Genomic DNA, 11416 nt, shown 5'->3' with positions numbered 1-11416 from the left:
CTTGTATGTTTTTCAGTCCAAAATGTGTTTTTAATTCATTGTTGGTTATCTGCTAAAGAGGGATTTTACATTGAGTCGTCAGCACAGCCGTAAGTTTCAACAAGGACTGTGTTCAGGCTGCTCATGTGAACACTAATACCACTGTGATACCTGGCTTGAGAAACCCTTGCCATAACAGGCTTAGGAATGGAAATATTGTGTGGGTGTCTACTGTACACCACATGGTAGGCCTGGTGCTCTGTTTGTTTAGGCCTGAAGCATGTTCAATCAGAATTACAGCACAGACATGTTGCCGATGTACATATGTATTGTCTGTGGTGTCATTACAGAGATTGTTTTAAGACGAGTGCTGTTTAGAATAATACACTTTACTGATCCATATCCACCCTGGCTTTTAATGACTTGTATGTAGATATACTCTTATTGTTGCTTATGCAACTAAGCTTTTCAACATGTTTTGTTCTGTCTGTGTAGTGTTGTGGATGGGATGGTGGCAGTACAGTATCTATGAAGCATGGTCAATGTAGCCTCTGTAGTTGCTTCATGGGTGTAAATGACCGGTTCGCTGCTCTGCTGCACATATAACTGTATCATTTAGTCAATGTTACAATGACATTTTGTATGTAAAAACAATGATTTGTTTCACTCAATATCTGTGTAATTATTTTACAAATTATGTAACAGAAAAAACTCATATATTGACATTGCAGTATTTAGTGCTCTGCCTGTATCCTGTGGACAAACAAATGTTATTTGTCTAAGTTGGAATTCAGTCATGCTTTTGTCATGTGTCGAGGCCTACAGTCGAGTCAGTTTCTATGGCTGAGTTTACACAGGCATCCCAATACTGATATTTTCTCCCACTGATTAGTCTTTTGACCAATCATATCAGATCTTTTCACATCGGCTGTTTTTCAGAGCTGATCTGATTGGTCAAAATACCAGTTAGTGAAAAAAAGATCAGAATTGATTTGCTTCTGTTAAGACCATCAGTCATTCCAAAGAAAATATCATCGTTTTGTAATTTCCGTTCAAATATCTTTTTTGAAGATTTTGTATGACACGATTGTACGTTTTGCCTGCTCTGGGAATGTGATGTTACTTTTATAAAGAACGATTAATACTGGGAAATGTCATCCTCCAATCAATTAGCATCGTTCTTTCTGTTGACAAGAGTAACTAGTAACTGGGGGCGGCAGGTAGCCTAGTGGTTAGAGCGTTGGACTTGTAACCGAAATGATGCTAGATCGAATCCCCGACCTGACGAGATAAAAATCTGTCGTTCTGCCCCCGAACAAAGCAGAACAACAATTTCACTGTTCATAGGCCGTCATTGTAAATAAGAATTTGTTCTTAACAGACATGCCTAGTTAAATAAACAACGATTTAGTGTTGTGAATTCAGATATGGGTCTCTTGTCAATATGATGTGTCATTGCATTGTCTTTCCGTCTTACACTATTTATTATAAATACGTGACAACAGTGAATCAATAAACAACTTTTCATTGAACATGAGATTTTTCTGAGTAGTTTAATATTTCATCATGTTTACCAAATGTAATTCCCATGACAGATTATGATAGAATCAGGGCATGATTTGATCTTCCTGAATGAGAGCATTTTCGTTAGTTTACCTCAAATGACAATTTATTGTGTATGCCATCTATTTTTCCCTGCAATGATTCATAATTGTACTGTGGTTCAGAAAGCATTACAGCGTACTTAACAATTATAGAGATTTTTGTCCGTTAACTGGAGGAAATAAGCCATGCCACCGTGGCTGTTTGCAGCACTACTCAGATGAGTCAGGCGCTCCTGAATGTGCTGTGCTTGGGTTTAACTGACTCTCCATTCGATTCTACGGCACAGTGACTGAGAACATGGACAGTCATAACGTGTTCGTTTTAGATGTGGCTTTTTAAAAAAAAAAAATGTTTTTATAGACATTTCAGAACTCAGGCTTGGTTTTTCTCAATGGTGAAGTGACTTACTGAGAAAAGTGTTAACGTGCTCAAAATAATTGATTTGAATGTTCTGCAGAGTTGAGATAAAACGGTGTCATAAAACCCTGTCCAGTAGTACACACTGTATAAGACTCCACTGCTCCAGTCTCACACTGAAGGGCAGGACAGGAGTGAATCTCCAACTAGGCAAGCCTATTTCAACAACTGACTGTAAACTTCCTACATTCTGATAATTGGTCAATTAATATCCCAGCAACTTAAAGCCGATCAGCGTCATCTAAAATTTGAAACATTAGTGAGGATATGTTGGGAGTTTTTTTTTTGTTTGTTCTACACATTTGTCTTGATGGTGAGGTATTGCAATATGTTATGGGTGACAACCATTATAATTACACTTCTAGTTGCAACTCATGGGATGCGTCGCAAATGACACCCTATTTCTGACTTAGGCTGCGTTTAGACAGGCAGCTCAAATCTGATTGTTTCCCCCCACTAATTGGAATTTTGACCAACCAGATCAGCTGTGACAAAGATCTGTAGTGAAAAGATCTGATGTGATTGGTCAAAAGACCAATAAGTGGAAAACAATATCAGAATTGGGCTGCCAGTGTAAACAGCCATAGTGCACTACTTTTGACCAGAGCCCTTTGGGCCCTGGTCAAAAGAAGTGCACTATATAGGGAATAGGGTGCCATTTGGGAAGATCTCCTTGTCTGTACACAGTGTTACAGTGGAGGGAGATTCTACTGGCCAGACAGTCCCGTGGGAGCTTGGTCGCTGGCACTGCTAAGGGCCACGCATGTTCAATGGGCCAGAGGGGAATGCAGTGAGGCAACACTGCTGTTCATTGGTCTGTTTCGTGAGGAGGGTATTACCAGGGGGTTCATATTGGGCCTGTCCCAAATGGAAACCTATTCCTTACATAATCCATTACTTTTGACCAGAGCCCGTCCATAGGGTGAACTTCATAGGGAATAGGGTTCCGTTTGGGATGGAGTTTTTTTTAGGTGTGGGACATTCTGATGTTCCTATTTGACTAATTCCTAATTCATTTGTTTTGTGTCCCAAACACAAAGTTCTGGGGTGCTTGAATGGATAAGTACTGTCTGTACGATCATAAAATACATATTGTTTATCTTGTAAAAAATACTTCTATCAAAGAACAATAGAAAAATTGTCAACACATCACATATCTGACATTGATTTTAGCCTTGACTGTTGGCCTGTGTGTGATTTCCTCTCGGATCAAACCACGTCCGATGCCTTCTAGCCATTGACCCATGCTGTGTGTTTGTAAAGCAAGTCTCTAGCCCCGAGCGAAAGCCTGCTTTTGTCTGTCCTCACAAGACAAATCTCTTTGCTTGGCGGACCAGAGAGGCTCAGGTTGACTCCAACCCATTCAGAAAACAGAAAGTGGAGTGAGGGGAAGCAGGTGCTGATGCTAGTCTAGACCACAGAGGTGGCAGTTTTTCATGCATTGCTGATTTCTGACAGACCATAAATCAAATCGCACAGACGGCACAAAAAAAAGGGGGCTGTTTGAAAAGAGAGAGAAAAAAAGTATGCCGATTTCCTTTTCCTGGCCACAGCAGAGCAGACAAACGGTACACAAGAAAAATTAAAAAGAAGGGTGGAAAGAAAATAAGCAAAGGGCTGTGATCCGCTAACACAGGAGCATCATAATCGCATGGTGTGGATTTCCGCTTTAGCACATTTATTTTAAGCTGCACAGCAGTGGCAGGGACACATCACATATACAACACATGCAGAGTTACTCTACTGTACTAGCTGTACCAGAGCTACACTATGGCGCTGTGAAGAGAGTGAGCTCCACTCCACCATGCAATCCACCATGAACTTCAATGGGCTCCTGCGACAGGGCAGCCAGGACAGTTACATTATGGAGGGCTCTCTGAGGAAGAAGGGTCATCTATGGTATCGGCGCTCTCTGAGGGGACACCATGACAAACCCAGTCAGAATGGGGGGACTACTCCCGGGACTCTGCCAAGAGGCTGGAAACAGGTAAGCGAGAAACCTTGGAGAGAAACAGGAAAGCGTTAAAAGTTTCACTGTATATCAATTGTCATGTAAGCTATAAGTATTCTTAGAGGTCATTGATGTTAGTAGAGACGACATAAAACGGTTTCAGAGTGGCATCAGAGAGGTTTGCATTAACATGTACTGTACAACCACAACAAAACCGAGAACGTGCGATGACAAAAAGCCTTTTGACAAATACATTTTTTTGGGGTTTACATAGGAGACAAACTAGTTCACTAGCAGGAAAAATACCTGGAAACGTAGTGTGATGTATATGTTTACGATGAAAATATGTCAAATTTCTTACCGAGAATATAAAGAGACTGATGTCCATCTAGTCTATTTTGCATGGAATGAAATACATGTGCTGTGACCAGATTGAGAATAGCTATTTTCAACTGTTGTATTCATAAAATATATACTGTACAAATATATGAAATATACATTTGATTTTCCAGTCCAACAGAACCCGCTCAAACTCCTTGGTGGATTACTGTGACCCTCAGAGGTAAATACAAGCCTTCTGTCATTTGTAATAACATTTACACTGTTAACACTATGATACATACAACATTTGTGCTTTAATGACCCAAGTTAGGACAAGTCTGTAACCCCATTTCTCCTGAACATATAGGACTACTGTTATAATGCAAAAACAAGACAATGAGACGTTTGGATTTGAAATTCAGGTAAGACATTTCATCCGTTTTCAAATTCAATTCTGTTTAGAATTTAAGAAATACGTTCTTCAACAACAACAAAAGTGCTTTAATCGCATTGTCAGTCCTGCCGAGTGACAGTGTGACTCCTCTTGTTGTAGACATATGGTGTACAGCTGAAGAACAGCACTGCGGTGGAGATGTGCACATTTGTGTGCAAGGTGCAGGACGACAGCTCGGCTGAGAGTGCAGGCCTGACCACCGGTGAGACACCCACCCACTTCCTCTCCCTATGGCCCAGACTCAGCTTCAACGCTGTGCAGTATGGTTTTCACACAGAGAGATGTCCTCGTGCCACTCATTACAAAACATCTAACTTTCACATATTGAAAAGGCCAACAAGTCGACGCCTAACTAATCACATTCTCTGTCTCTCTTTAGCTCTCCCACACACATTTATTGTGGTCGACGTTTTTCGTACAATACCTTTACCGAGAAATAATAATAAAATGCTGATTTTGGGTCAGTCAAACTCCCAGCACCGCAGCCCGAGATTAAGATTGGTTGTTTGCGTGTTAACCCTTTGAACATATCTCCCACGCTCTCGCTTTCTCTCTTTCTATCTTCCTCTCGCTGTCGTTGTGCATGTAGGTGATGTTATCGTCACCATCAATGGGGTCAGCATTGAGGGCTTGAGCCATCAGCACATCGTTGACCTGATTCGAAAATCCACCAACTTTCTACAGTGAGTAAAACCAGCGATGACACTCAAAACCAAAGGGTTACTGCCTGTAACTCCGAAGAATGTGAGAAAAACATTGGAACATAGAAGCATTTTTTTATAAAACCTTGATATTGGCATTAACCTTGGTTTCAACCTTGGTATAGTATACTGAATAGCTCCCTCTAGGAAACATAAAGCTACTCTATTCTCTAGAAGGGTCAGTAGGATGTGTATGTCTGCTTGTGCTCATCTTGCCTCTGTGTAATCCCAGGATGGAGACGGTGTGTGGGACGGTGGTGAAGAGGATTGAGCTGGAAAAGAAGATGAGCTTGCTCAAGGTATGTCTCTCTTACAGGGCGGATGTTTGGCTTCAATAACACGTCATAGTGGGAAATATGGGTGGTGTGCACTGTGCAGTACCACATAACCCCACCCCACAAAAAAAAAGCACACATTACAAAACTATAGACCGGTTCCCCATAGCTATTAATAAATTGGGTTGTGCAAGCCCTGAAGGCTGATTGGCTGAAAGCCATGGTCTATCAGACCATATACACCACAGGAATAATAAAAACATTGCTTTTTACTGTTCTAATTACGTTGGTAACCAGTTTATAATAGCAATAAGGCACCTCGGGGGTTAGTGGTATATGGCCGATATACTGTACCACACGTCTAAGGGCCGGATCCAGGCACTCCGCGTTGCGTCGTGCCTAAGAACAGCCCTTAGCCGTGGTATATTGGTCATATACCACACTCCCTGGGCCTTACTGCTTAAGTATACTACACAATTCCATGCACAAATCCTAATGTAGATGAATTGGGTCACAGGGAAACACTATAATAAAGGCTGTTAAGTACTGTTTAGCTGACCTCAATCATGTCTAATGTATAGCGGAGTCAATCATGTTTAATTGGCATGTCATTCTATGTTTTTTGTCCACACAGCATACCCTGGGAGAGAAATGGGTGGAGTTGCAAGCGCTCACATTACAGGAAAAACGCCTTACGCGAGGTGAGGGGTTTTGCCCAGCTGTGAAACCACACAACTTCCTGTCTCATTAGCTGATGTGAAAATGACAAGTAAAACGCTGAGCTGCATTAACGAGCTTCGTTTACTGTCTTTGTGACGCATTAACTGAGAAGTAATTGATATAAAAATGTCCTGTCAAATCAACCACATCCGTTACAGTGCACATGAATACGGCGTTTGTTGAAGTCAACTAACTGCCCTTCCCTGGTCTCCAGGTAACCTGAATGACAGTTCTCTACACCCCTCTATGGACTCCCTGATGTCTCTACTGTCTCCGTCTGGACACAGTGACCACTGTGGCCACCGTTTCTCCAGTGACAGTAGCTGCCGGAGTGGGATGACAGAGGACAGTGACCTGGCCAGTGTGTTTGGGGACCTGAGCTCTCCCAGCCCCTGCAATGTGGCCAGTCCAGATGATAGCTGCTTCTTCTCCACAGACTTCCCCCAGGAAATGCCCAGGGCCCCGGCCAGCCTCAGCCGTCCCCACAGCGATAGCCTGGCTGGCAGCAGTGGCTCCCTCTCCTCCCCTTCTTGGGACCCCTCCAGAGCCTCCTCCTCCCTGTTCGGGACACTCCCCAGGAAGGCTAGGAGAGCCAGCGTCCGCAAACACATCCTGAAGTTCATCCCTGGATTCAACCACTCAGTGGAGGAGGAGGACACCTGACCTGAGCTATGAACGAACACTTCAGTAGGTCTGTGTCTGATGTGATGTTCAATACAAACATTTCCTGCTGGGACTGAAGCATTGCCAATATGGACACCGTGCCCCTGGCTCAGGAGTAGCCACTCAATTAACATTATTGGGATGAGAAGCATTAGGAGGTAAAGAGAAATCTCCCTTTGACAAAGGCCTTCAGTTATCTATAGATACTGTATACGCGATGGACTGCTTATGTGGCTGACTGGCTGTTGCACAATTTCCATAATGAGAAAACAGCATTAATCCTTATAACGGTAACAATTATTTGTAATATAGAACACGGGGACTCCATGTGTGGGCAGACATGGCAACAAAGATTGTGCTTGCCATTTCTAAAAATGTTACCATTGTATGAAGGGTGATAACTATGCATGAAAAGCCATGATGTCCCTGAATTCAATATTTTGCTTGTATATAACTTGAAGTGTTATGCTTTGCATATTTGATACATTTTATTTTAATTTCACCTTTATTTAACCAGGTACATACATGCAATGAAAGAATTTACCAGCAACAGTTTGTCACCTAAAAAAAGTGTGAGGTCTTAACCAGGTAGCTAACTTCATAGTTCAAAACAGGATGTGGGCAGAGAAGGAGCTACTTTCGTACCCGTACCCAAGTTTCAGGTTATCTACAACTTACTTTCAGTCTTGATAGTTATACTACAAATAAGAACCGTCTTTGCTCTAATTCATGGTATTTTAACAGAGTGCCGTGGAATGTTACTCAACTGTTTTGAATGTATGCTTGATGTGTGCCATTTGCTGCTTTCATTGAGATTCAAAAAGACGTGTTTGAAATTCCCTGAAGACAAGTGACTGTAAAGTTTTACACAAATAAAAAAACGGTATATAGTGACAGTTTAGGAACCAACTATTTACATAATTCTCTCTCTCATACTGTTTTCTATTATTTAAGTACATCTGTGAGAGTGAAAAAAATAACTGATGAACAACCACTAGATGGCATTAAATGCTTAGGACTTTGAATTATATCGGAAGATACGGTACAATGCCACACTGTAAAAGGAGAATGAGGTTCACAATATCTTGCCAAATGTGATGCCAGTGGGGTTCTGAAGTGAGGCGGCAGGTATCCTGGTGGTTAAGAGCGGTGGACTAGTAACCAGAAGGTTTCTGGTTCGAATTCCCAAGCTGACCAGGTGAAACATCTTTCATTGTGCCCTTGAGCAAGGCACCGAACCCTATTTGCTCCTGTAAGTTGATGTTGATAAGTGTGTCTGAGATATAAGTAGGACAGTTGAAGGAAGTGTACATATACTGTTGACCTACACCAGAAGATTGGAATCCCAAAGCACAACATTGGGGCACTAAGGGGACTCGTCTGAAGGTAACCCCTAGTAACAAATAAGGGGTTAAATATGGAGAAAAAAAAAGTACATGTACACACACACACTTCCTGCGCTTTCTTCTATCTCCTAGATATTAGGACAGACACTTCAAAACCTTATTCCTTATTATTTGTTTTTGTTGCTATTTACGAATGTTATTCAATGCGATTCTATGGGCTATAGTAGTAAAGTCCAAATTATTTTAATCAAATAACTTTAAAAATAAAAAAATTGGGGGGGGCTAAAGGGGTCTTAAAATCAAATAACGAAATGATCCAATTCTATATGTTAACGTAGAATAGGTGGGAGGGCACTAACGGCTTAGACTGAGGTTAACAGGGAGGTCAGCGCTACAGCTCTATACTGAAAAAGACTATCCTTCCTTCTCTTATATTCTCTGTTAGCTTGGAGAATGTAAATGTAAACCTTATATTCTCTTTTTACACCGCTATATGATAACATATCCCATTTAGCAGACGCTTTCATACAAAGCGACTTACTGTCATACGTGATATGATCTGATGCAACTTAGCCAGCAATGGTAGGTGTTCTTGTTGCCATCTCTTAAGGGACCCTTAAGCATGCAACATGTGCACTCTTAATTCCGTAGCTTACCCTGCTTTCCACTTGAGTAAACCTACAGGAGAACGTTCATCTGGTCTCAGAATGGCACAGGGAGGTGGTCACTCAGGATGGATTATACTAAACAATCAGTACAATCAGTACACTTGTCCAAGTCACACAGACAAAGAGCCATTTGTTGGTCCAACACAAAACCTCTGTTCTTCATTGGCTCAAACATGCTTAAAAGAATTACATCGCACACTAGCACAAAAAAGACAGCTCGGCCTCACATCATTGATTAAAAATGCAGGATGGTACTCTCCCTTACCAGCCAACGGGATAACTCGGAACGAGAATGAGTATTTTGATTGGATGACTGCGGTGGATGACCGCATTGGCCGGCTGAAGACGCTCGAACTGTCTGGCAACTGATACGACAAAATGCTCGTCGGGAAAAAATCAAAAGAGGTGGACAATTGACGAAGTCAGAGAAGTCTGATTATTTCAGCACCACAAAAACTATTTTGAACAAACAAAAAAAAACATGGACAGAGAAAAGAACATTCCTCCTCCACTGGACCTGGATGGGATGGAGGGGAATACGAACAGGGTGGCATCCCAGGTGGCGGAGATCATCAGTGGGATGAGTCTGGGAGCCATCCAGTCTCTGGAGCAGGCTGTGGAGAGAGCTATGGAGGAGGAGGAGGGAGATGACTCTGTGTTCTATGATGAGGGTGATGCTCCATTAGATGGGGAAGGAAGGTCTTGTCCCTTGCTCCGTGGGTCCACAGAGAAATCAGCTCAACCACAGAATGGGAAGGTGAGCCTACTCAAGGCTGAGACAGCCAGTGTAGTCATGGAGAATGGAACAGGGAAAGATCCCATCACGGAGGGAGGAGACCGCCGGAGCGCTGCCCTTTCGGGCAAGGGTGATACTGGGTCACATCAGCACACCGACAGTGGCCTAACTAAGCCCCAGACAGTCCAGACAGAAACATTGGCACAAATCCCAACTCAAACACTTGCAGAGCCACAAAAACATACAGGACAGGACACATTGATGAACAAAGGTAAGGAAATCGGAATTATACGGAGAATATTCTATACAATCAAAGTAAAATTGTCAGTATCGATAATCCAGCATTCATTCCACAATGAATATTTTTGGTAAAATTACCATATAACCACATTTATAAGCAGATTTTACATTATTTAGTACACTACAATGAGAGAACTCAGAATATTAAAATTGTTCTGAGAACAAGTGACAAATGTGTACTTCTGCATTTAAGCTTCTGCTTCACACAAGATGGAGGTGAAAGATACACAGGAGCAGACACCTGTTCCCACGCCTGTACCTGAGGAGGCTCAGCTATACAGGGAGGCAGAGGCCCCATGCTCCTCTGGTGACGAGCCCAACAGTGCGAGTCAGGATGAGGAGGACACAGACAAAGGTTCCCAGGATTCCCTGGCCTGTCAGGGTACAAGTTCCCAGTCCTCAGAAGGACAGAAGTCTGGCCAGCCCCGTCATAAGAAATCCTCCGACTACAACGCCAGCTCCAAATATAGCACTGTCTCCTACAGGAAGATACGCAAAGGTAACACTCGCCAGAAGATCGACGAGTTTGAGTCCAGGATGATGAATCTATGACGTTACATCAAGTTAATATCTGAAAGATATTGCAGCTTTACTTCAACTGCATGGAGCTGGATGGGGACACGCTAAACCAGTCGCTATGCACATTGGAATAACAATCACCTGTCGTCATTGGTTGCGTCTCTGTCTAATACACAATCATAACAGATTTTCAGTGTATCATATTTCAAATGTTGACATTTCACTGTAACGTTAAGTCCCTGCTGAAGCCAAAAGAATGATTGACATGAAAAGAGTTCTCACAGACTTGGAATGACTACTGAGAGGAGCTCAATATGCATAGTAGTATTGTTATTTAATTTGAAAATTAGTGGGGAACATTTGAGTATGTAAGGCAGGTATTTGATAAGCAGATAAAAAAGAAAGGCTTGGCCCTAATAAGCCTACTACTAAACATTACAATTTGCATCCCCAGGGGCCCCTGGCCTGTAAAGATTTCAATACACTTCGCTAAGCACTGCAAGTATGAATTTCAGGTGATCAGCCCTATGTGTGAAGTTATGCTATTTAAAATATACACACACACACACACACACACACACACACACACACACACACACACTTAGGCTATAAGAACTGAACCAACTAATAATGTTAACCCCAAAATGCTGTAACAGACATACCTTTCCATACTGTAATATTTCCATGAGTACAGTGTACATGTTCTCAATAAATCTGTTGCATAAATGTGGAAAAAGAAAGAATAAAAATTATCTTTAATA

General features: G+C 42.0%; 2 protein-coding genes across 2 annotated transcripts; both read left to right on the top strand.

Moving 5' to 3' along the window:
• The first annotated feature begins 3723 nt into the window (after window positions 1-3723).
• On the top strand, window positions 3724-7980 carry cytip (cytohesin 1 interacting protein). Its single transcript, NM_001141747.1, is given in 8 exon segments — window positions 3724-3988; window positions 4465-4514; window positions 4641-4695; window positions 4827-4929; window positions 5317-5410; window positions 5661-5727; window positions 6338-6404; window positions 6638-7980. Coding segments are annotated over 8 exon segments (1068 nt in total). The 5' UTR covers window positions 3724-3805; the 3' UTR covers window positions 7087-7980.
• An 881-nt stretch (window positions 7981-8861) lies between these two features.
• Window positions 8862-11416, top strand: LOC106581820 (uncharacterized). Its single transcript, XM_014164198.2, has 2 exons — window positions 8862-10107; window positions 10330-11416. The coding sequence occupies exons 1-2, from the start codon at window positions 9582-9584 to the stop codon at window positions 10686-10688; spliced, it is 885 nt and encodes a 294-aa protein (XP_014019673.2). The 5' UTR covers window positions 8862-9581; the 3' UTR covers window positions 10689-11416.

The sequence above is a fragment of the Salmo salar genome, chromosome ssa21 (genome assembly GCF_905237065.1).
Source record: "Salmo salar chromosome ssa21, Ssal_v3.1, whole genome shotgun sequence".
Taxonomy (NCBI): domain Eukaryota; kingdom Metazoa; phylum Chordata; class Actinopteri; order Salmoniformes; family Salmonidae; genus Salmo; species Salmo salar.
The sequence above is the reverse complement of the archived record's forward strand: the minus strand, read 5'-3'. Positions and strand labels throughout refer to the sequence as shown.